General features: G+C 46.6%; 1 protein-coding gene across 1 annotated transcript; it reads right to left on the bottom strand.

Annotated features, from left to right (window-relative positions):
• Nucleotides 1-3,416: 3,416 nt before the first annotated feature.
• PUF60 (poly(U) binding splicing factor 60) lies at nucleotides 3,417-22,904 on the bottom strand (the record flags this gene model as incomplete). Its single annotated transcript, XM_088459395.1, has 10 exons — nucleotides 3,417-3,839; nucleotides 4,247-4,482; nucleotides 4,681-4,816; nucleotides 5,184-5,374; nucleotides 7,375-7,588; nucleotides 8,120-8,212; nucleotides 10,018-10,179; nucleotides 15,492-15,542; nucleotides 16,098-16,187; nucleotides 22,809-22,904. Coding segments are annotated over 10 exons (1,569 nt in total), but the record flags the coding sequence as incomplete, so codon positions are not given.
• Between the last annotated feature and the right edge of the window lie 4,618 nt (nucleotides 22,905-27,522).

The raw sequence follows: 27,522 nt of genomic DNA, 5'->3' as shown, positions 1-27,522 counted from the left end.
AGAAACCAAATCCTCCGCTGGAGTCCCAGTCTTAAGGCCCTCAGCGAGCTGCGTAGCACATGCTTCCACCGCCTTGTTGACCCAACAGCTGACTAATGCGGGTCGAAGAGACACCCCTGCTACAGTGTACATTGACTTTAAGGTAGTTTCTAACTTCCTGTCAGAAGACTCCTTTAAAAGACACGGCCCCTGGAACAGGGAGCACTGTCTTATTTGACAAACGTGACACTGAAGGGTCCACTGAAGGTGTTTCGCATAAATGCCTGCTTTTTGCAGGAAAGGGATAGTATGATAAAAGCTTTCTTGAAATCAAACTTATCAGGGTGTTTCCACGCGGAGGTAAGGCTCTCGTCCAATTCCTCAGACACTGGATAGGAGGCTGCCAGTCTTTGCTTTTTATTATAGACGGCCTAACCTCTACAGGATCCCTGTCCTCAACATGTAACACCTGGCGTATTGCTGCAATCAGCGCCTCTACCTCCTGATATACAGGCTCCATATATCGTGTACACAGTGTACCTCCCCTTCCTCCGTATCAGGCATGTCGTCCTCTTCCGGATCATCCCACATAAGAGGATTCGGTATTAGTCTCATGGCAGGGACACTAGAGGACGATGGCATGGGAGGAACCTGGACTGACATAACCCTTGTGAGCCCTTCTACAGACCTGGCTAAAGACCACGCCCAGTCTGGTTCAGAGAAGGCAGACCATAGAGATCTTTCAACCTCTCTAACTGCGAGAAGCTTCTAGCTCTGCAGACATTTGAGACATAACTGATGTAATTTGATCAGTCCATGAATTTTGTCGGGATGCTGCAGTCTGTGTCTCTGAAACACACTTCTCACACAACAGGGAACTGGATGATAGTCCCTGTGTAAACTTCTCTGCACAATTCATACAGGAGAAAGTTTTTTGTGCAGCCTTAGATCCCTTAGATGTCATTCTACCACTTCACTGTACACAGACACACAGAGAAAAGTAGTGATACAGAGAAACACACACAGAGAGACTGTTTGAAGAAGAGATAAGGGCATAGAGGGAGATTATGCCATCAACCCTGCCCAACCAGCGCTGCTTCAGAGACCAGTACTATTAATACAATATAATGCTGTAAACACAGTCCGACCTGGTCTTCACAAGTCTATCCCCACTGTGCAGGCACAATCTGGGCAGACAGGTCTCTTTCTCTGCGTGTGTCAGCAGCCTATGTTTGTAAAATGGCCACCAGTCTCCTTCTGGTAGCACTGGTGCTGCTGGGAGGCAGGAGCAGAACTGCGTGTTAGGCTCCGGCCCCTCCATTCTGGCGCCTATCAGCGCTGCTGCTTAGCGCTTTTAATGCTCACCTGTCATTTCCTCCTGGTCACCCTGCTACTCAAGAGTGCCAGGAGTCACTAACTTTCTGCTGCCAAATGCTGCCGGCGGCGGGCTTGCTAATGGGGGAGCGTGACGAAAGCCGCACAAAGCGCGCCTGGCTACCCCCCAGAGACAGTGGTCTCTGTAGCTGAAGACCACAGCGCACGCTGCAAGCAGCGGCGGTGAGGTCTCTCGGCAGCTCCAACGAAGCAGACAGGCAGGGGCAGTGAGCTGTCTGTCTGATCATCATGCTGATCGAGGATCCATTGATTTTTTTTTAGCAGAGAGCTCTTGTATGTGACCAGCTCCCTTGGCACAAAAGTAATACTGGAGGTATAGAGGGGGAGGAGCTAGCTACTATTCAAATTTTTTAAAGTGCCAGCTCCGGGTTATCCCACATCTATACCCCACTGTACTGAGACTCCAGTGTCCCCTAGTGGATGAAGGAGAAATGCATTAAAGAGCCTCTATTCTTTAGATGCAGTACCCCCTGGCACAGGTGGCAACTGAAATTCACGCTGTGCTAAGGGCAGCAACATCGGATTGTCCCACAGACAGTTTGTAACGGGTGTTGGGTCAGACAGCTCTTTTGCTAGGAGTCCCACCCTTTGTCTCTGTCCTAACAAAGTGGCAAACAGCAACTGGACAATAGTTGAACATAATCAAGAAAAAAAAAAAATGAACCTGCAACACAGCACAGAGCCCCATACATCTGAGGGAACTAACCACTCAGAAACACATCCCCCCCAAAGCCTGGTAACTCACTGCAGACTTCGCAGAGTGAGTGCGCGCCTGTAGAGGCATGGAAATACCACACCCCAGTAACAATTATAGATTTTAAATTTATGGAGGAATAGTTTCCTTACAAATCAGTGGTCATTAATATCATAGGGAGACAATATCCCCAGGCAGCAGTCTCTTTGGATCGTCAGGAAAACAATCGCCTCGCTGTGCTGGCCAGCGTCCTGCACCACCAGATCTCACTTTGAGTCATGAGGCTGCAGAGGAGGACATTCCGGTTCCCTGAGAGGGGGAATGGTGGGTAAACCAGCAACCCATAGAGGGCTCCAGCTCCCCCTAGACCACCTCTAGGAAGAGGTAAATGTAATATAACTTTAAATCATACATTTAAACTTTAAATAAATACATTGTACAAAATATACGGATAGGAAGAGCAGGCATCGCTTTGACTGCTTGGCCACCAAAAGCCAGTTATCCCTGTGGTAACTTTCCTGACACCTCCTGCTTAAAACCCAAAAAGTCAGAAGGATCATGAGGCCCCGCTTACACAATCTGTATTCATACTGAAAATTAAGATCAAGTGAGCTTTTGCCCTTCTGGCTCCACGGGAGCTCTCTGTAATCCCTGAGCTCGCCTTAGGACACCTGCGTTACGGTCTGACAGGTGTACCGCCCCAGTCAAACTCCCCACCTGCCACTGTCCCCGGAGCGGGTCCAGGAATATTTCAGCACTACAAAGAGAACAGACTATTGTTTAAGAGGGCCACACATTATGCAGCAAGATCTAACACTGAAAATGTACTTTTATAGACTCTGGAGAGTCACTAGGAATACTCCCAATAAGGACCAATAGCTATACATACAATATAAGACACAGTGATCGTTCACAACCTTCCACCTTCTCATCAGCAGTTTCCCAAGTGAGCGGAGATTCGTCTGTCCGGAGGCCGGGATCTCACTGCGTGTTCACAGGGCCTATTGTCTGTGCACAGGTACTACGGAATGTGACTTCCCAGGATCCTGCTATTAGGTACATCAGACCCATATTATGTAAGACGGATATACTTATTGCCATAGTTATACACAAGTTACGTCATGTAGACAAACCGTGGTCGTTGCATTATTAGAACCAGACTAACAAACAGTGGGCCAGCTAAGGGATCACAATATTATTTCACTCATTCCAGGCTCTTCTGCAAAAAAAAGTTAAAAAGGTAACTGCAAGAAGATATCTATCTGTATAACATTAATGTAGAGCATAAAACCGAGGCCCGACAGAGCCCTCAGTGTGATCCCGGGATGGTAGAACCGCGCACACAGAGTGAAAAACAAAAAACAGATTTTATTTTCCAGCCTTCTACTCTGGAGAATAAGGACAAATCCACAATCATATAAAATAAACAGTACAAGGACAATTGGGGGAAGGGATAAAAGTCCGAGAAGTTTCATGCCGATAGATCGCTGTTATCAAACCTCTCTTGATCGTAAACCTCTGCCACTACTTTCCGTCCCGCAAACCAGCGGCCATTCAGCGCCTGTATGGCTTTGTGCGTTTCGCTGACCATGGAGAACTCAACAAATATTTTAACAATGATTTCTGCATCTTCCTCCTCTCCCTGCTTCTCCTGATAGATGATGACTCTGTTCACTGCGCCAAACTTGCCGCATTCCTCCGTCACCTCCCCCTCCAGGTCGTCGTCAATGTCTCTGGGATCCACCATGTTGCGCAGGACCATAACAGTAGACTGTGTGCGGGAAAGAGAAGTGTCAGAGAAGCTTATAAAGTGGAACATATATAGGGCACTCGATTGTACACTAAGGATATGCAACTGGTTAAATCTCCAGGACAGAATGCATTTACTACATGGAAATAAAAGTGTACACAGTCTGCTGGTGTGTCCTAGTTCCATCCCATTGCGACTCAGACGCCAGATGCTAGCAGTGCTGCACGGGACCTGGTGGCTCACTGGTGGCGTATTGAGGCTAGATGTATGAGAACACATCTGTACCCTGGAGTGCACCTAGCAAGTGTTACATATGTTCCTGCTGGAACCTCAGCAGCTAGGACTGGGTGTGCCTAGGTCGCCATGGACCATGGCCTGCTGTGCTCCGCGTGTTTGAAAGGGAGATCCGGGATTTCTCACGCACTCACCTCCTGCTTGCGCATGAGTTTCTGCATAACCATATGCCGGGCGCTGCTTCCGGAAATACTCATGTGTTCCTGCTCACTCAGCATCTCTGGCCGCTCCGATTCCAGTGACGGCTCCTCTTCATCCTTCTCCTTCTTTATCTCCAACTGTGCCATCGCTGGCGGGCTCGACAGGATGGGGTTCACCAGTCCCACCTGCGGGATGGTCACCGGTAGAGAGGGCCGCACTGGAGTTACACCTGGAAGGAGAGAACCCACCATTAGTATCACAAACATGCCATTTATTCTGTGCCACTGTTCCGGTACCACGTATCCGACCGACGGGGAATGTGTCGCCAACCAGAAAATGCCGGATAAGCCCCCAAAGTACCCCCGGCCGTGTCACTGCCGCAATTTCATGCTTTCTATAGATTTATACCAGTGATGTGAGTACAGACCTGTAATAACACCTGGGGCTTGTGCTGCCATGACTGCCTGTGGTAAGGCCCCCAACGGCTGTGCCAGGGTTAGCGCTGGTGAAACCAGACCAGGACTGGCCAAAGTCCCGAGAACTGCTGCTCCGGCCACTGCTTCCTGCAGGAGAAAATACGGGAAATTATAGGTTTATATTCATCCCCAACCTCTCAGCATTTACAGGGAGGGAAGCAAGAGACTGGCAGTGAGTCACTGACGTATGGGAGCCTTGGACGGAACTGTATTGTATGTAACACTGCTATTTCATCCAGACATACCCCTCCCCATCTGATGTCACAGGGGCAGTCCTTAAGGTTATTCCCCAGGTGGATCAAAAGGAGAGGACCCCGAATCATTCCTTTATTGCTATGTAGTTTTAGAAAGGCTGAATACGTTAATGAAAAGCTCTTATGTCTATGACAAGCCGAGCAATGACTATGAAGATACTGTTATAAAAAGCGTAATTCCCCTCCCGGTCCTGACTCACCTGAGCAGTGATTTTGGCAGTTGCCGCGGCGGCAGCAACAGCGGCTGCAGGCGGTAATCCTCCAGGGGTGGCAGGCGTGAGCAGAGGCATTGGTGGAGTAACCGCTTTTCCCACACGAAGATACTGACCGCCCAAATCAAACAGGTTCATGGAGGAAACTGCGTCCTGCGAGGACTGGCCTTTCTCATACTCTGGAAAAGGGAGAGAGCGCCGGGGTGGTGAGATCTCATCTATTCTAGCCACAGCTGTCCCAGTCCTCCTGACGGCAGAGTACAGGGTGTGTGTCCAGTCTTAGCAAGCTCAGGGCCAGACGGAGGCCGCACAAAACCCTGAGATGTATCACCTGCTCTGCAGAAAGCACTAAATGGTAATTTAATAAAAACAACACAGCATATTGTTCATAACCCCCCTTCTGTAACACTGGGGAGGGTCTCCGTACTCTCCATCGTTTAGAGAAACACCAAAACCAACACTAGGGAGCAGATTTACTAAAACCCATAGCAACCAGTCAGATGATGTCCATCATTTTCTAGGATGCAATGGAATCTGGTTGCTATGGGCAACAACACCACTTTTCATTTTTTAGAAGCCTTAGTAAATCTACCCCCAAGGGCCAGATCCAGTGAGAGGTGAGCCGCGGCAGGCAGACTGTGTTGTGCATTTATCAGCCCGTCACAGGGGTCAGCGGCTCCCCCGGGGAATCGACCGTCACAGGGGTCAGCGGCTCCCCCGGGGAATCGACCGTCACAGGGGTCAGCGGCTCCCCCGGGGAATCGACCGTCACAGGGGTCAGCGGCTCCCCCGGGGAATCGACCGTCACAGGGGTCAGCGGCTCCCCCGGGGAATCGACCGTCACAGGGGTCAGCGGCTCCCCCGGGGAATCGACCGTCACAGGGGTCAGCGGCTCCCCCGGGGAATCGACCGTCACAGGGGTCAGCGGCTCCCCCGGGGAATCGACCGTCACAGGGGTCAGCGGCTCCCCCGGGGAATCGCCCGTCACAGGGGTCAGCGGCTCCCCCGGGGAATCGCCCGTCACAGGGGTCAGCGGCTCCCCCGGGGAATCGCCCGTCACAGGGGTCAGCGGCTCCCCCGGGGAATCGCCCGTCACAGGGGTCAGCGGCTCCTCCGGGGAATCGCCCGTCACAGGGGTCAGCGGCTCCTCCGGGGAATCGCCCGTCACAGGGGTCAGCGGCTCCTCCGGGGAATCGCCCGTCACAGGGGTCAGCGGCTCCTCCGGGGAATCGCCCGTCACAGGGGTCAGCGGCTCCTCCGGGGAATCGCCCGTCACAGGGGTCAGCGGCTCCTCCGGGGAATCGCCCGTCACAGGGGTCAGCGGCTCCTCCGGGGAATCGCCCGTCACAGGGGTCAGCGGCTCCTCTGGGGGAATCACCCGTTATAGGGATCAGCAACTCCCATGGAGAATCACCCGTTATAGGGATCGGTGACTCCTCTGGGGAATCACCTGATATAGGGATCGGTGACTCCCATGGAGAATCACCCGATATAGGGATCAGCGACTCCCATGGAGAAGAGGAGGACTGCTGACAAAGGCGTCACACTGGTATATCAGTGATTACACATGGGGAGGCAATGGTGAAATACACAACAATGTACCAAACCATGTGGAATTTGAATATTACAGCATTAAAGTTCAGGCCTTCTTCCCCCGATGGCATTATATTTGTTCTGGGCCTTAATTACATTAAATATAATAATTACATTAAATCCACCCCTGACCTCCAGACATAGGGAAACGTATTCCACTGGTGCAAGATCTGGTCTCTACGGTCCAATCACCAGATGTACTGGATCTCTCAGTAAGATTAGCTGTGGACCCCAGCAGAGACAACACTCCAGCAGACCATTGCACCGGATCTATGAAGTACAGTTACCCGCACCAGTGGAAGAGGTATCTTTACTCTTAACCGCGGGACCGTTCTCTGCGTGCGGATATGAAGGTGGGTTAGTCCATAGATTATACGACTGGGACTGTGAGGAAGTTGGGACCCAATGTAACTTCCATTTTTAAAACTTTGTATGATACTTTGCAATGTTGTTCCTATGTTGCATTTCCAAATTTAATTCCTATCCCCGAGAATTTCCGTAATCTTCCGTGCCTGCCACGTGACCCCAAAGAAGCTGCTGTGACTTGAGGTCATGGCATGTTGCCACACTATGGCAGGACTCTCACCTATAAAACCGTAACCTTTGTGTTTTCCTGTTGTGGGATCCCGCGCCAACATACAAGACTTTATCTTTCCAAAGGCCTCAAATACACTCTTGATGTCATCATCTGACAAATCCTGGTGGACAGACGCCACGTAGATCCTGTTAAAGGAACGAGCCTCCTCCGCCAGCTGGTCTATGATGGGCTGGGCCTGGCCGATGTTGCTCGGTCTGCCAACCTGAATGATGGGAGACAGGAGAACAGGGTGAACGGATAAGGGCATATAAGCTAGGCCTCAACAGGGAAGGGTAGCAACCAGAAAACGGCAACCACCTGGTCCTTACTTTGCCTGGTGGAGAACAGAGGGTGAGCCATTGGTGTGGATAATAGGGAGGAGAGGAACTAATTTCGGTTATAGTCACTATTTACCCCACCACACCGCCTTCATGTACACCCGCGCTGGCTAGATCTCAGCATTAGGAGCAAAGCTATAGACAGACACTGGCGCAGTCCAGGCGCTTGATGTGCTATGGTCTCCGGGGTAACTTCCAGGTACGACACAGCACTCCGTAACGCACTATAGCCAGAGGGGCCAACCACTGAGGCGTCCAGCTTTAAGTATATTATATAAGGATTCACAGATACAAAGCAGACAGGATACAGACTGGAAGATCCCGGAGAACAGTAACAATATAAGTTATAACATTATTGGTATCTTTCGGGCATTGGGCAACGTCTGCATACTACCCATCTGGTCTAGTTCACCCACCTTTATGTTCCTTCCACCCAACATGACCGAGTTCATCTGTTCCAGTGCAAGTTGCGCAGCTTCCGGTACCTCGTATTCCACAAACGCAAATCCCTGGAGAGAAAAAAAGAAGATCAACAACTTAATGCAACACTGGACTTAATGGCACAATCACCCCCAGACACCACACAGAATAATGACCACAGCTTACCAGAATCACTGTATTCCCGGCACTTGGAGGAACCATTACACCGCACATACATGTATCTTATACAGAGTAGTTCCCATCGTATGTACATTGGCTGTGCCGCTACTGCTTAATACGAGAAGCGGCCCAATATCCCTGCACGTGGCCTCCCAGCTACAGCGATGCCCAATAATGGCCCTAGTGATATCTATAAGATGCTGTTAAAAGACAAATCGCTGTCCACCGGTGATGCCATAAGTGACGTGGCTGCTCAGCCAAGGTGCCGGATGCTTGGATCCCGTTCACCATGGCTCCTAGTGTGGGACTCGGCTCTCCCGGTGCCCATTGTATGTGCTTGACGCATGGCCTACGAGAGGCTGGAGGCAAGGTCCCTTACCAGGATTACTCTATGACGTGTGCAGGAAAATAAATCCCCCCCGATTACGATTGTATTTAAAGTGGGTTTAGCTGTAGGACTATCCCGGGTTGGGTACGGGACGCCGGCGGTCAGAATCCCGACACTTGTCAGTCAGTATCCTAACTCTCCTCCTCTCCCTAGCCCTCCCTCCTTGCAGCCTAAACCAAACTACCCCCTCCCTGCACCCTAAACCTAACGCTCCCCCTCCCTGCACCCTAAACCTAACGCTCCCCCTCCCTGCACCCTAAACCTAATTGCTCCCCCTCCCTGCAGCCTAAACCTAACTACCCCCTCCCTGCAGCCTAAACCTAACTACCCCCTCCCTGCACCCTACACCTAACTACCCCCTCCCTGCACCCTAAACCTAACTACCCGCTCCCTGCACCCTAAACCTAATTGCTCCCCCTCCCTGCAGCCTACACCTAACTACCCCCTCCCTGCAGCCTAAACCTAACTACCCCTTCCCTTCACCCTAAACCTAACGCTCCCCCCCCTGCACCCTAAACCTAACTACCCCTTCCCTGCACCCTAAACCTAACTACCCGCTCCCTGCACCCTAAACCTAATTGCTCCCCCTCCCTGCAGCCTAAACCAAACTACCCGCTCCCTGCACCCTAAACCTAACGCTCCCCCTCCCTGCAGCTTAAACCTAACTACCCCCTCCCTGCAGCCTAAACCTAACTACCCCCTCCCTGCAGCCTAAACCTAACTACCCCCTCCCTGCACCCTACACCTAACTACCCCCTCCCTGCACCCTAAACCTAACTACCCGCTCCCTGCACCCTAAACCTAATTGCTCCCCCTCCCTGCAGCCTAAACCAAACTACCCCCTCCCTGCACCCTAAACCTAACGCTCCCCCTCCCTGCAGCCTAAACCTAACACTCCTTAGTGCCTAATTCTATACCTCTTCCTAGTGCCTAACCCTAACCTCCAACCCTCCCCCCCTAACCCCAGCACTTACCGTCGGGATTCTGTCTGGTGTGACGGCATGCTAAGCGCTGGCATCTGACTGTCTGACAGACCACTAAGAGCGCACACAGACCACTAAGAGCGCACACAGACCACTAAAGAACCTCATGTGAAGCCGCTTTCTCCAACTTAAAGGGAGATTATTGAGGCGACATTCGGAGCCTGGTTTATCCATGGTTTGCTGGTAATCTTACTGCATCATACAAATTATCAGGTTGCCAATTTTAAAATACTGTGTGAGACAGTGACCATTCTCTTTATTCTGATGGTGCAGATTGTTCCTAATCTAACCCCCATCCCCCCCACAAACACACACACACACACACTCTCTGCTGGGGTCTCACCTTGTGCTTCATTGTCACCGAGTCCCAGGACATGTCAATGCTTTTGATTGGTCCGAAGGGAGCGAAAGCTTGCCGTATGGTATCCTCTCCCAGCTCGTAATAGATGGACCCAACGTACACGCGGCACATTATGGCGAGGGCGCGCTGCCTCTGAGCTGCCATCTAGGAGAAAAAGCCCAGCGGTCAGGATGAGATGAGTCACTCACAGGGTGCCAATGTGCACATCGACAACATGTCACCTGCCTCAACCCCACCACCGCCCCCTTCCACCGGACACTGAATCCCTTTATCTCACCACCTCCATACGGCAAGCCAGTGGCTGCGGCTAGCCCTCCCCGACCTGCAGGAGGAGGAAACCGGTTAGGGGACAGGCTACAAATACAAGGACCAGGATCCATTACCTGAAGTCTGATAGCCTCTTCTGCTGGGCAGCGCTTTCCAGAACGCTAACACTGACTCTCGCTCTAAGCGTTCACATATTATTTATACTCTCTAAAAAGGAAAATGTTCTCAATACGGAACAAAATTGAAGAATTAAAAAGGTAAAAGCGCCACCTAAATGGTCATTAGTGCACTTTGTGCTTTCATGCATCACACCACCTCCCAGGAACATGAAGGGCTCTTCTCCACAGCCCAGAAGCCGTCATACGACATATTAATCTTACAGTCTATACATGTGCCACGTGCAAGTTACACACACCTCGGATGCCTTATCCTGCCCAGAGAGACCCCCATCTATTAGTACACAGACCCCCACACACAAGGCCATGCATGTCTCATGGATAGTGTGAGAGAAGTAATAATCACAGGGACAGATACAAGTTATGGAAATCAGAATGATTATAATACTATGCAGGACACCCAGAATTCATTTTATCAGAAGGGGGAAGATATAGGGCTGGTGAGGGGAACACATAATTGCATTAAGCCAAACTTGATTTTTAAACTCGACCAAAAAAATAAATAAATCGCAGCTAGAGGATGATTTGTTGCTTTGGATAAAATAATTTTTTCCTCCCAGAATGATTAGCGGTTTTCATAGATCATTTGTGGATGGAACAACAACAACAACGCAGCCAGCAGAAACGCAAGGCGGCCGGGAAGCTGCGCACAGTACTAGGCGGTACTCCCACACGTTATATATGCCAGCGGTCTCTCCATAGGCACAACCGCATATTGTCATTTGCCAGTCTACTCATTGATGTTCCAAAAACTGAGTTCTGTAGCAGTAAATGGACCTTTACGTCTACACTGTGCGGAGGGAAATAGATTGAGGATTCTATGCTGCACACTACATCTACATAAACCCATCTCCCGTGCTTTCAGCCCATGTATTCATCATCAGGCATAACTGAAGTGGTACACCCGCTTGCCCGGTGCTATGGACACAAGGCTATGAATGACTGGAAGGAGCAATAGGATTAGAGAAACCATGCAAAAGCCAATAATAGAAATATCAAAGTAGACAAAATACGATGAGGAAACGGATTTGGGAAGAACAAAAGATGAATGTTAGTAACTGCAAGTCCCAGCATAAGTGGAGCTAAACGTGGGTACTGCGCAGTCTCTGCTGGCAGCGGGCGACAATGGGTAACACAAACGGGTAAGGGCCAGCTGTATAACACAGGGGCCAACATGGCAGCTTATTCCCAAGTCACCGAGATGGGGTGAGGGAAAAATATGGCAGCTTCCGGCAAACAATACAGTTCGGTTTAGTTCCACTTTAACTGTTGAATGCAGGATCCATGTTATAGACACAGGAGACACGGTGTAGCGTCAGACACGTAAGGATGAGGAGCGACATACACTCACACGCCATGCAGTCACAGATCAGCGAGTAGGAGATTAGTCTCTGCCTCTGCCTATTACCTATAGACTACACGCTGGATGTACAGGTAGTGGGCCATAAAATGGAAACACCAATATGAAGTCACTTAGTGCAGTGGTGCGGGCAGAACATCCGGGTGTGCCCTGTGGCACGGAGTCTAACGTCTGTAGCTGTGCAATAAGGAGGCTTCTCAGTCCCTGACGTTTGGCTGATGGTGGAAAAGCTCTCGTCCCTGAATATGGCATCAATGCTCCATTGGCTTCTGATCTGGTCACTGATGTAGGTATAATGTGTGTCCTGCTCGTCACACCGTTGGCTGACCACACACGCACTCTGGATGGGGAGATGGTCATCCTGGACAGAGAGCAGCGCTGCAACAATGGGAGAAGATGAGCATGTGGTGCCATTAAGTAACAATTACCATTGCCCTCATCTTCCAAGTGATCCAAAATCATCCCTGGAAAAGGCGCCTCTCAGCTCTACGGAACACAGGTCACAAGCAGCGCTCGTGGCTGTAGAGGTCACCGAGCTGATGGCACACGTGCACTCGCCCATTTGCGGATCATCCGATCACATCCCCTTCCGCCCAATGCTCAGTGGTCCATTGTCTGCGCTCCTGGTCCCAGTGAGATCAGAAATGGCACTGCCGGGTGTGACGAGCAGATTATGTACTATAATATCCAGCTCTGCGGTCACTGTCAGGCTGCGCTGCAGTCAGTGGCTCCTCACACTGCCAATGATGCTCAGATATCACAATCCCGGAGTACGGTGCTGGTGACATGGTTCCCTCTGTGCTCCAATGCTGATCACTTCTCTCTCGCTGTCTCCTCCTACGGCTACGCCGTGCAGAATTATTAATAGACCCGACCCTGACTCTGCTGGGATGTCACTTGCATAATTAATGTATGAACCAAACCAGGGTGGAAGCAACCACTTTCAATATGCTCGGTGTGCTCTTTTGCCCAGGTGTTTCCATTTTCTGTACGCTGCTCGTTATGAACCTGAATTGTGCAGAGTGACAGGAGCCAGACATCACCGCTCGGTGCTAGTGTTCATGTTTGGCTGCTGGGACTGGCGACAGGTTAGCTCAGCCCCCAACCACTCCAAAACCGCCTAGACACGGACCCATAGGAGGTGGCATGTGTATGTATAACATCTTCTGCTCTGATTGGGCTACAGGCTGTTCTAGCCCTGCCCACTTCATCTCCTACACAGCCATGTGTACCCAGGATATACAGAACCGGCGCTCTGTTCCTAAATGTGGCTTTTAAATGTAAATATCCAAAAGTAAAGTTTAATAATTGATAGCCCTCAGAGGCCTGTGAAGGTTACCCCCATAAAAGCTGGCGGGCACTGTCACTATTAACCAGTCATTCTATTACACTGTCCCAATAAATGTCTCATGCATCGGTCAGCTAAACTATTGGTACAATAATCTGCTCCATCGTACCAGGAGCATTATACAAGCCGAGCACATGGACTGTCCTGCACACGGAGGACTGATGAAGGGACAGGTCAGAGACCGTCTCACACAGACACCAGCCCCATGTAGTGTGTGCAAGACAAAGACACCCATTATGCTCCTTATGTACAGAAAGAGCCACAAGAGATTTCTGCTGTAGGCTCCGCTCACTGCAGGATGGATCATATATCCATAGGTGGGAGCAATATTGTACACCCCTTGCAATACAGTCAGCGACCACGTGCTGGAGCGATGCTGCATCCGGTAGCAGCACAGAGCATTCAGCCTCTTGCTCCTTGTAGTACACTGGCTAAATATTTAGCATCATCATCGGGTTATTCTCCTTTAAGTATAAATCGCCAACACCGTATGTAGATATATTACATGTCTGAGCAATGCGCTAAAGCGAAACAACTTTATTCAAATGTCCTCATTTATAAGACATCCCCAGGGCAATCTGTAATGCTGCATACACATTAAAGTTTATCTGTCCAACCAGCAAACTAGGTGATTGGTTGGAATGAGAATCTTGTAACGTATGGGAGTAACTGATGATCAGCTATTTGCTCCCAAATGCCAGAAAACAGATGAAAATGACGTCAGACAAGTTTGTTAAAGGTTTGATCTAAATAATTTGTTCATACAACAGTTTTTGTCCATTTTCTGGAGTTTGGGAGCAAATTGCTGATCATCAGTTACTCCCATACGTTACCAGATTCTCATTCCAACCAATCACCTAGCAGGCTGGTTGACAGATAATCTTTACGTGTGTATGCAGCTTTGGTCTACATGACACAGAGCAGATGACTGTACTAATGACATGTGCAAAAGATCATGGAGAAATATATACTGCATATTAAGGAGGTCACATGACAGAGCCTCCGATTTGCTGTGTGATCACACCGATACACACTACCCCCTTACCTTACTCCTCCCTGACATGATACCAGCGCTGTACAACCAGTCTATGCTATCTAGTACAGGAAGGTGACAGGGCCTCTGTACACAGGCGATTGCTGTGTGATCACACCGATACACACTACCCCCTTACCTTACTCCTCCCTGACATGATACTAGCACTGTACAACCAGTCTATGCTATCTAGTACAGGAAGGTGACAGGGCCTCTGTACACAGGCGATTGCTGTGTGATCACACCAATACACACTACCCCCTTACCTTACTCCTCCCTGACATGATACTAGCACTGTACAACCAGTCTATGCTATCTAGTACAGGAAGGTGACAGGGCCCCTGTACACAGGCGATTGCTGTGTGATCACACTGATACACACTACCCCCTTACCTTACTCCTCCCTTACATGATACTAGCGCTGTACAAACAGTCTATGCTATCTAGTACAGGAAGGTGACAGGGCCTCTGTACACAGGTGATTGCTGTGTGATCACACCGATACACACTACCCCCTTACCTTACTCCTCCCTGACATGATACTAGCACTGTACAACCAGTCTATGCTATCTGGTACAGGAAGGTGACAGGGCCTCTGTACACAGGTGATTGCTGTGTGATCACACCGATACACACTACCCCCTTACCTTACTCCTCTCTGACATGATACTAGCGCTGTACAAACAGTCTGTGCTATCTAGTACAGGAAGGTGACAGGGCCTCTGTACACAGGTGATTGCTGTGTGATCACACCGATACACACTACCCCCTTACATTACTCCTCTGACATGATACTAGCACTGTACAACCAGTCTATGCTATCTAGTACAGGAAGGTGACAGGGCCTCTGTACACAGGTGATTGCTGTGTGATCACACCGATACACACTACCCCCTTACATTACTCCTCTGACATGATACTAGCACTGTACAACCAGTCTATGCTATCTAGTACAGGAAGGTGACAGGGCCTCTGTACACAGGTGATTGCTGTGTGATCACACCAATACACACTACCCCCTTACCTTACTCCTCCCTGACATGATACTAGCACTGTACAACCAGTCTATGCTATCTGGTACAGGAAGGTGAAATGACGACAGGTAGTCTAGAACTAGTGTCTCTGTGGTCATTGTTCAAAAACCGCCCCATTCAAGGATCAACGGCTCCCCCCTCCCTCCGCAGGCCCTGGGAAAACAAGAACAGGTAGAGGTAAACAGCCCGCCCCCCACACAGGAATGGTGCCCCAGAAGAAATGAATATTTCTATTGACCGATTGTAAAGGTGAGAGAGGGTCTCCAAAGCTCATTGTCACTGCTGCCATCTGAAAGACAGTAAAGACAGAGTTCAGTCCGCTGCCACTTTGTGTCATACGTTCTCTGCTCTAGATTCAAGTAGACAGAAGTAACAGAGAACCTGCAGAAATAAAGGGAGATAGGGGCTAATCCACTAGTGTACAGTGATGGGGGATTCATATCAGAGATCCCTGAGTATTACAGGAGATCGGGGGACATAGCGCCATAGGAGGTAACAATTCATGTGCAAAGCTCTAGATTTACAGTGGAAATGGCAGTCACCCCCATAAGTGGCAGGGGTAGGGGTGGGGGCCTTCCTGAATCACATTGATCGGATGGAAACAGTGCTTCTCTCAATTAGCCTAATGCCACAAACACGTTCTGAATGTTGAAAGCTTTTGTTAAACAAAACAAAAAAATAAACCACATTATAGGAAAACATTTAAAGCCACAGAAGGAAGAGGAAGGAAAATAAAGGACACGTGTGACCCCCTTCTCCTGCCCAGGTTACAGCCAGCGAGTGGTGTCTGGAAGAGGCAGGCTGGCCCTGGCGTATGGAGGTGCCTCGGAGAGGCGGCTCTTACCTGGAGGTTGGTGAGCTGCTGGTGCTGATGTGCAATCGTCTGCTTCACTAAGACACTCTTGATGCTCTGCTCCATCGCATACTTCTTAGCCTATGGAAAAGCCATAAGACGCATGTGAGAAGGACATGAACACAAGCCCAGCAGATGCAGTCATTGTAGGAAGGTGTAGAAGACACAGAGAGGCCACCATGCAGGACTGAAACGCATCTGAGTCACATCTCTAGCCCTTTGTTTCCACATCAGGCAGCATACGCGGCGCTCCTCCACGCACCGGAGGGCCGGTCTGCTCTATACGGGGCACCCCCCACCTTACCTCTCTACCACTTGGGTGAGGAGGGGAAGCCTCCTCCAAGCCTGGTCACCTTTCCCACTCACGGCGATGGTCCAGCAGTGGGGTGAGCTCTATAAGATAGAAGCGGGAGAATCCCAGAAGGTTCTGACGCTTGTTTAGCGGCTGCAGTGACAATGAACTAATCATGCGTCTGACATGGATCTCTAGTCACAGAAAAACCAGCATAGGCTGCACAGCAGTGGACGAGCAGGTGTGGGATACGTACCTTCCCTTGTACACCAGGAACCACTAACGGGCCTGGCTGCCTCGTACACATTTCTGCTTTACCAGTCAACAAAATAAATGCAGAGCTTTAGAGCAGTGGTTCCCCACCTCAGCCCTCAGGTTCCCCCAACAGGTCATGTTGTCAGGATTCTGTCTGTGGAAGCAGGTGGGATAACTACTGATCCAGCAACATAGATTACCTCACCTGTGCATGACTAAAGAAATCCACAAAACATGGCCTGTTGGTGGTACTCGAGTACTAGAGTTATGAACAATGGAATTAAAGTAATAGTGTAATAGTGACACTCAAAATAACTTCTGATATAAAATGACCAATAATAACAGGCTGATAAAGCACCTTCTCCAAGGTTACTTATTAGGCTTACCATACTATCCCTTTATATATACATAGGCTTACCATACTATCCCTTTATATATACATAGGCTTACCATACTATCCCTTTATATATACATAGGCTTACCATACTATCCCTAATATATATATATATATATATATATATATATATATATATACATACACACACACACATAGGCTTACCATACTGTCCATTTATATATACATAGGCTTACCATACTATCCCTTTATATACATAGGCTTACCATACTATCTATATATATATATATATATATATATATATATATATATATATATATATACACACACATAGGCTTACCATACTATCCCTTTATATACATAGACTTACCATACTATCCCTTTATATATACATAGGCTTACCATACTGTCCATTTATATATACATAGGCTTACCATACTATCCCTTTATATGCATAGGCTTACCATACTATCCCTTTATATATATATATATATATATATATATACACACACATAGACTTACCATACTATCCCTTTATATATACATAGGCTTACCATACTATCCCTTTATGTACATAGACTTTTCCATACTATCCCGTTATATACATCCATGGGTGTCCTTGTTTAAAGGGATAGTATGGTAAGCCTATGTATATATAAAGGGATAGTACGGTAAGCCTATGTATATATAAAGGGATAGTACGGTAAGCCTATGTATATATAAAGGGATAGTACGGTAAGCCTATGTATATATAAAGGGATAGTACGGTAAGCCTATGTATATATAAAGGGATAGTACGGTAAGCCTATGTATATATAAAGGGATAGTACGGTAAGCCTATGTATATATAAAGGGATAGTACGGTAAGCCTATGTATATATAAAGGGATAGTACGGTAAGCCTGTGTGTATATAAAGGGATAGTATGGTAAGCCTGTGTGTATATAAAGGGATAGTATGGTAAGCCTATGTATATATAAAAGGATAGTATGGTAAGCCTATGTATATAAAGGGATAGTATGGTAAGCCTATGTATATAAAGGGATAGTACGGTAAGCCTATGTATATATAAAGGGATAGTATAGTAAGCCTATGTATATATAAAGGGATAGTATGGTAAGCCTATGTATATAAAGGGATAGTATAGTAAGCCTATGTATATATAAAGGGATAGTATGGTAAGCCTATGTATATAAAGGGATAGTATAGTAAGCCTATGTATATAAAGGGACAGTATGGTAAGCCTATGTATATATAAAGGGATAGTATAGTAAGCATACTTCTTACACATGTGCCAATCATTACTCTATTCCCCCAGCCTGAGCCAACAAGGACGCATTGACGCCATATTCCTACATCACTTTTCCCTGCTCTAGGTAATAATTACATGTTGTGATTGGCTACGTGCTAGCCTAGCCCCTCCCACTTGTCTGTGTGCCTCCGGTGTTTAAGAATTAATATAAATGGTGCTCGAACCCCAGTCAAACGCACCTAACACTGCAAATACCCCGCTGAGCACTGGAGGTGAGGTGGCCTTGTTATTGGCTAGGCAATGTTCCCGTCTCCATGAAGGGACGTTACAGCTTGTAGTGCGGGGAGGGAGGGGCTAATCTGCGCACATGGAAATTATTGTTCTCCTGGATTATGAGAAGATTTTTCTTTTGTTATTTTCTTTTAATAAAGAATATTTGTCAATATACGCTAGTTTCATAGGAACTGTCCAGTCATTTGTTTTGGGGTCTCAATGGGGCCGATTTAATTAAGCACACTGTTTATAGCGCCAGGAGGGAGCTCCCGGAGATATTCAATCCAGTGTGCCAAGTCCTATTAGTCTGACTTCAGTCAGAGAATGGCGGTTCTCGCAAGGAGGGTGTTTAGTCGCATGAACCGGTATTCTCCGGCTATAGTGCCGGCCGTGAGGCTGTTAGCGCCGTACTAAGACGGAAAACAGCCAGGCGACCGGCGCGTTAATCAGATTTCTCTTCGCACCCTCAGGAGGATGCGATGAGAAATCTTTTAGTCGCCCTAACAGCGCACGGAATTGAATAGCTTCAGGAGCTCCCACTCGTCGCTATCAACAGCGCGTTTAATAGAATCGGCCCCAATCTGACTGCACAGTTGGTATCTACAGCGTAACCAATTGCCTGGCGTGGTCGCAGCGTTTGATACCAGTGTGTTACCTGACAGTCACAAACGATGTGACCCGTGAGAAACACACAGTGAAAGGTTGTGTTCCAAAGAAATTATATATATATATATATTATTATTTTTTTAATAAAATCATGTTGGGTAAGTTTTAAATAGAGGGAGGGGCCCTAGATTGCACACCCTAAAGCACAATGTGAGGTGCTACCTGCTGAGACTTGTAGTGCTGCAAGCATAAAGAGACAAATGCAAGTGCACACTCTAACCATGCTGACCCTAATAATATTACTGCTAAATAGCATCAAAGAGGTTCTCTGCATAATAATGGCCATAATTATGGGCCTGCCCACCGCGTCCAGGTGACCTCTATCAGGCAGGTCCCGAACACTCAAATGGAACAAATACAGGGCACGGACCCCCCCCCCAGGCCAACCCAGCAGAACCGTCCCATGGCATCACACTAGTGTGAGATTTAAAGTGAGGGTTAAAGAATAATAAAGAAAGCCTGTGTGTTACGTCCTACCGAAGTAGGAGGTTATAATACTTAGGTAGGACTTAACACATAGGCTTTCTTTATTATTATAAATTATACGGTGTTACGGCACCAGAACGGTTATTACCAACACACTGCAGTGCCGTCACCTAGGATGGGACCTATGTGTAACTAAGCACCACGTGTGTGTGTAACGGCTCCAGTATGGTTATTACCAACACACTGCAGTGCCGTCACCTAGGATGGGACCCATATGTAACTTGCACCACGTGTGTGTGTGTGTGTGTGTGTGTGTGTGTGTGTGTGTGTGTGTGTGTAACGGCACCAGTATGGTTATTACCAACACATTGCAGTTCCGTAACCTAGGATGGGACCTATGTGTAACTAAGCACCACGTGTGTGTGTGTGTGTAACGGCACCAGTATGGTTATTACCAGCACATTGCAGTGCCGTCACCTAGGATGGGACCTATGTGTAACTAAGCACCATGTGTGTGTGTGTGTGTGTGTGTGTGTGTGTGTGTGTGTGTGTGTAACGGCACCAGTATGGTTATTACCAGCACATTGCAGTGCCGTCACCTAGGATGGGACCTATGTGTAACTAAGCACCACGTGTATGTGTGTGTGTGTGTGTAACGGCACCAGTATGGTTATTACCAGCACATTGCAGTGCCGTCACCTAGGATGGGACCTATGTGTAACTAAGCACCACGTGTATGTGTGTGTGTGTGTGTGTGTGTGTGTAACGGCACCAGTATGGTTATTACCAACACACTGCAGTGCCGTCACCTAGGATGGGACCTATGTGTAACTAAGCACCACGTGTGTGTGTAACGGCACTAGTATGGTTATTACCAGCACATTGCAGTGCCGTCACCTAGGATGTGACCTATGTGTAACTAAGCACCACATCTGTGTGTGTGTGTGTGTGTGTGTGTAACGGCACCAGTATGGTTATTACCAGCACACTGCAGTGCCGTCACCTAGGATGGGACCTATGTGTAACTAAGCACTGTGTGTGTGTGTGTGTGTGTGTGTGTGTGTGTGTGTGTGTGTGTGTGTGTGTGTGTGTGTGTAACGGCACCAGTATGGTTATTACCAGCACACTGCAGTGCCGTCACCTAGGATGGGACCTATGTGTAACTAAGTACCACATCTGTGTGTGTGTGTGTGTGTGTGTGTGTGTGTGTGTGTGTGTAACGGCACCAGTATGGTTATTACCAACACACTGCAGTGCCGTCACCTAGGATGGGACCTATGTGTAACTAAGCACCACGTGTGTCAATGTAATGTAAGCTTATATAACTATATTGTAAGTCAAAATTCTGTACTGTGGAGAATATAGTAGAAATTTATTTTTACTTACATGGATTGCTCTCAATAATACAAGCAGCTATTAATTCCTTTAGACAGACAAATTAGAAAGTTCCCACTGTGCGTATACACACAAAGCCATACTATCACCAGATACAGTACCGGTGCTCAAATTACATAATGGCCAAGATGTTCTTACTGTAAGACCAGCAGAATATGTACGGAGAGAATTAGCGACTGCTTCCTATACACAGCAGGTGAAACAGTGACATCTACAGCTAAACAAAGGCACTGCAGCCCAATAAAAAAAACGTACGGATAAACAAACAATCATACAATAAATAGAACATTACACAACATACATAAAATCATTGTGGAGGATATGAGCTCTTTAATGTGTCTAGTCCACATGTATGTTTGCTGTGACTAGATATTCGTATTCAGGCCTGGGATAACGCGATAATGTATATACAATGCAGAGACCATTCGGGCTAGGGGTTATGTTACAGTAATCCCATTAGTCACCCCTTTATGTACTATTAGGTCTGTTATCACCAAAGACATATAATGGAGCCCTTATTACAGACTGTAACGTTCCTGTCTTCATCCTTTTATGCTCTTTGAGACAGATCATAAGATCTATACAGATACGAGCAACACTAAGGGCACTAGACATGGGCAGTACACAGAGAGAGGAGTAAGAGAAGTAGGATGTTTGTACTCTTACCTGTGTGTACTGCACGTATCTGCTGGTATTAGTGTTGGTCCTATCTGTACAGATTATCGGGAATTGTTGGTTATTTGGGAATAACCTCTCCTAGACCAGTTATGTGCCGCTATCAGGTCCCAGCACGAGGGGCTATTCTTTCATGTCCCCTATAGATTCACTGACTGATCAGAAGGCCTGTGATTTGCAAAACATTGTTCTGCTGCCTTACGGAGGAACTAAAGCATTTACTAATACTGTATAATACTGCTTACCAATACAGGGCAGGAGCTTGGCTCTCTATATACCGAGCAGTGCGCCTGTCCGTCCGTCCAGCCTTCTCCCTGGCGTGTCCAATCCTATACTGCCCCCACCTAGCTGCAGCCATATATCAGATCTGCTATACTGCATTTGCTCTCTAAGTCGTGGGGCAATATGGCGTCTCTACAAGCTACTTCTGTATCCTCCCAGAGAATATGGGGTCCGCACTGCCACTCATCCTGCTCTGCAGTTATCCCAGTAACCCTAACATCCCCGGGGGTGCCTAACCCTAACCACCCTTCCCCTAGCCTAACCCAAACCCTCCCGGGGTGCCTACTGGCGTCGGTATTTCGACCATCGGCTTCCTGACTGCATCCCCTCCAGCTGACCCTGAAGAGGATTGCTTTTCTATACTGTGCTGCCTGGGTAGTCGACAATCGGACCAAAATCGTGCAGATGTATGACCAGCATTAGACGGGGAGCTTGCTCCAAGGACAAGCATCAGCCCCATGTACAGAACTAAATGAGAAACTTGTACTTTGGGCTAAACGCTGTTACACATTTTACTTTCCATGTAAGGTTTTAGGGAAGCTGATAACTGCTATATTTTACCCATAATGCAGCAGGGTAACAGTGACGTGCTATATATCGTACACAACTACCAAACACATCTCAGTGTAGTTAGGTGCAAAGCTCTATAACACTGGTATCGGATTCAATATATACAGCTACAGCCTAACAAGGCACAAAATGTAACATGCAGAGCGAGTGCCTGCTCCATATATATACATACATATATACTACATATACTGCTCTGCAATACGTATACCGATGCACGATACCAGAGGATACTAGCATGTTACTCAGACTTGGGAGTACTCACCTTTTGCAGGGCCTCCTGCTGCTCAAGGGTAAGCGGTGGGAGTCCCAGTTTAGATGAGGTGCTCTGTCCATTTTCCAGTTTAATGGAGTCAACTCCCTGCAATAAATAAAATTCCCATTACCAGCTTATAATGTACATATAAATTCTATGCGATCACTATTATAGGCTGAGGAGTGCTCAGCGATAACATGGCCTGCAGTGATCATCCGTATGGTCCAGTGTATGTACGTTATTGTACAGATTCCAGGTCACGCAGGACAGGAGAAAAGACACGTATAATAATAATGTAGCTCTATGGGTATACGCCCACCCATCATGGGTACACACAGCCGGAAGTGCAGCCCTGCACCCAGGCGGCACACTGCCACTGATCAGAGTCACAGGAGACAAGCTAAGACCTGATACAGTATAGTGCTCACTCCAGTGAGGGCAGGGCAGCTATCTAAGAAGTGAACGTCTGCGCGACCCGAAGGTGCGTGGTCACTCAGAAAAGGGGGCGGGCATGGAGACGCGGGCCCTTCCCATCACTGTAGGGGGTGTGTCCAGCACTCACAGAGATGCTGGGACGCCCCCAAGCTCTCCCCGCAGTGTGAATAGAAGCAGCGTGCACTCGCCAGAGATCGTTTACCATGAACTCCCCACGAGGGACACTACGGCGCAGTGGGGGATTGCTGTTTCAGCTGGGCACAGCCATAATGGCAGGGCACATTTTAGCGCTTTCAAATCGGGCAGGGCACAGCGCCCCACTGAAACAGCATAGCGGGAGCACTTCAGTATGAAGTCAGACTTCTTTATGGTGATAAACACACAGTACTGTAATACCATCAACAACACACAGAAACAGCACACAGTACTGTAATATCATCAACACCACACAGATACAGCACACGGTACTGTAATATCATCAACACACAGTACTGTAATATCATCAACACACAGATACAGCACACAGTACTGTAATATCATCAACACACAGATACAGCACACAGTACTGTAATATCATCAACACCACACAGATACAGCACACAGTACTGTAATATCATCAACACCACATCAATACAATACACAGATACAGCACACAGTACTGTAATATCATCAACACAGATACAGCACACGGTACTGTAATATCAACAACACACAGATACAACACACAGTACTGTAATATCATCAAAACCACACAGATACAGCACACGGTACTGTAATATCATCAACACACAGATACAACACACAGTACTGTAATATCATCAAAACCACACAGATACAGCACACGGTACTGTAATATCATCAACACACAGATACAGCACACAGTACTGTAATATCATCAACACCACACAGGTACAACACATTACTGTAATATCATCAACACACAGATACAGCACACAGTACTGTAATATAATCAACACACAGATACAGCACACAGTACTGTAATATCATCAACACACAGATACAGCACACAGTACTGTAATATCATCAACACAAAGATACAGCACACAGTACTGTAATATCATCAACACAGTACTGTAATATCATCAACACACAGATACAGCACACAGTACTGTAATACCATCACAGATACAGCACACAGTACTGTAATATCATCAACACAGTACTGTAATATCATCAACACACAGATACAGCACACAGTACTGTAATACCATCACACAGATACAGCACACAGTACTGTAATATCATCAACACACAGATACAACACACAGTACTGTAAAATCATCACCACACATATACAGCACACAGTACTGTAATATCATCAACACACAGATACAGCACACAGTACTGTAATATCATCAACACACAGATACAACACACAGTACTGTAATATCATCAACACAGTACTGTAATATCATCAACACACAGATACAGCACACAGTACTGTAATATCATCAACACACAGATACAGCACACAGTACTGTAATATCATCAACACACAGATACAGCACACGGTACTGTAATATCAACACACAGATACAACACACAGTACTGTAATATCAACACACAGATACAACACAGTACTGTAATATCAACAACACACAGATACAGCACACAGTACTGTAATATCATCAATACAACACACAGAAACAGCACACAGTACTGTAATATCAACAGACAGATACAGCACACAGTACTGTAATATCATCACAGAGATACAGCACACAGTACTGTAATATCAACACACAGTACTGTAATATCAACACACAGATACAGCACACAGTACTGTAATATCAACACACAGATACAGCACACAGAACTGTAATATCAACACAGATACAACACACAATACTATAATATCATCAACACACAGATACAGCACACAGTACTGTACTACCATCACACAGATACAACACGGTACTGTAATATCATCAACACAGATACAACACACAGTACTGTAATATCATCAACACACTACTGTAATATCAACACACAGATACAACACACGGTACTGTAATATCAACACACAGATACAACACACAGTACTGTAATATCAACACACAGATACAACACAGTACTGTAATATCAACAACACACAGATACAGCACACAGTACTGTAATATCATCAATACAACACACAGAAACAGCACACAGTACTGTAATATCAACACACAGATACAACACACAGTACTGTAATACCATCAACACACAGATACAACACACAGTACTGTAATATCATCAACACAGATACAGCACACAGTACTGTAATATCATCAACACACAGATACAGCACACAGTACTGTAAAATCATCAACACACAGATACAGCACACAGTACTGTAATATCATCAACACACAGATACAGCACACAGTACTGTAATATCATCAACACACAGATACAGCACACAGTACTGTAATATCATCAACACACAGTACTGTAATATCATCAACACACTACTGTAATATCAACACACAGATACAACACACAGTACTGTAATATCAACACACAGATACAGCACACAGTACTGTAATACCATCAACACACAGATACAACACACAGTACTGTAATATCATCAACACACAGATACAGCACACAGTACTGTAATATCATCAACACAGTACTGTAATATCATCAACACACAGACACAGCACACGGTACTGTAATATCAACACACAGATACAACACACAGTACTGTAATATCAACACAGATACAACACACAGTTCTGTATTATCAACAACACACAGATACAGCACAGTACTGTAATATCATCAACACACAGATACAGCACACAGTACTGTAATATCATCAACACCACATCAATACAACACATAGATACAGCACACAGTACTGTAATATCAACACACAGATACAGCACACAGTACTGTAACATCAGCACACAGTACTGTAATATCATCAACACACAGATACAGCACTGTAATATCATCAACACCACATCAATACAACACAGATACAACACACAGTACTGTAATATCATCAACACACAGATACAGCACACAGTACTGTAATATCATCAACACCACACAGATACAGCACACGGTACTGTAATATCAACACCACATCAATACAACACACAGATACAGCACACAGTACTGTAATATCAACACCACATCAATACAACACACAGATACAACACACAGTACTGTAATATCAACACAGATACAGCACACAGTACTGTATTATCAACAACACACAGATACAGCACACAGTACTGTAATATCATCAACACACAGATACAGCACACAGTACTGTAATATCATCAACACAGATACAGCGCACAGTACTGTAATATCATCAACACCACATCAATACAACACACAGATACAGCACACAGTACTGTAATATCAACACAGATACAGCACACAGTACTGTAATATCATCACCACATCAATACAACACACAGATACAGCACACAGTACTGTAATATCACCACATCAACACAACACACAGATACAACACACAGTACTGTAATATCAACACACAGATACAGCACACAGTACTGTATTATCAACAACACACAGATACAGCACACAGTACTGTAATATCATCAACACACAGATACAGCACACAGTACTGTAATATCATCAACACCACATCAATACAACACAGATACAGCACACAGTACTGTAATATCAACACACAGATACAGCACACAGTACTGTAATATCATCAACACACAGATACAGCACTGTAATATCATCACACAGATACAGCACTGTAATATCAACACCACATCAATACAACACATAGATACAGCACACAGTACTGTAATATCATCAACACACAGAAACAGCACACAGTACTGTAATATCAACACCACCACACAGTACTGTAATACCATCAACACATCAATACAACACACAGTACTGTAATACCATCAACACACAGATACAACACACAGTACTGTAATATCATCAACACACAGATACAGCACACAGTACTGTAATATCATCAACACACAGATAGATACAGCACACAGTACTGTAATATCATCAACACACAGATACAGCGCACAGTACTGTAATATCATCAACACACAGATACAGCACACAGTACTGTAATATCATCAACCCACAGATACAGTGCACAGTACTGTAATATCATCAACCCACAGATACAGCGCACAGTACTGTAATATCATCAACACACAGATACAGCACACAGTACTGTAATATCATCAACACACAGATACAGCACACAGTACTGTAATATCATCAACACACAGATACAGCACACAGTACTGTAATATCA

This window comes from Taudactylus pleione, unplaced genomic scaffold (assembly GCF_031769625.1).
Source record: "Taudactylus pleione unplaced genomic scaffold, aTauple2 ptg000907l, whole genome shotgun sequence".
NCBI classification, from domain to species: Eukaryota; Metazoa; Chordata; class Amphibia; order Anura; family Myobatrachidae; genus Taudactylus; species Taudactylus pleione.
The sequence above is the reverse complement of the archived record's forward strand: the minus strand, read 5'-3'. Positions and strand labels throughout refer to the sequence as shown.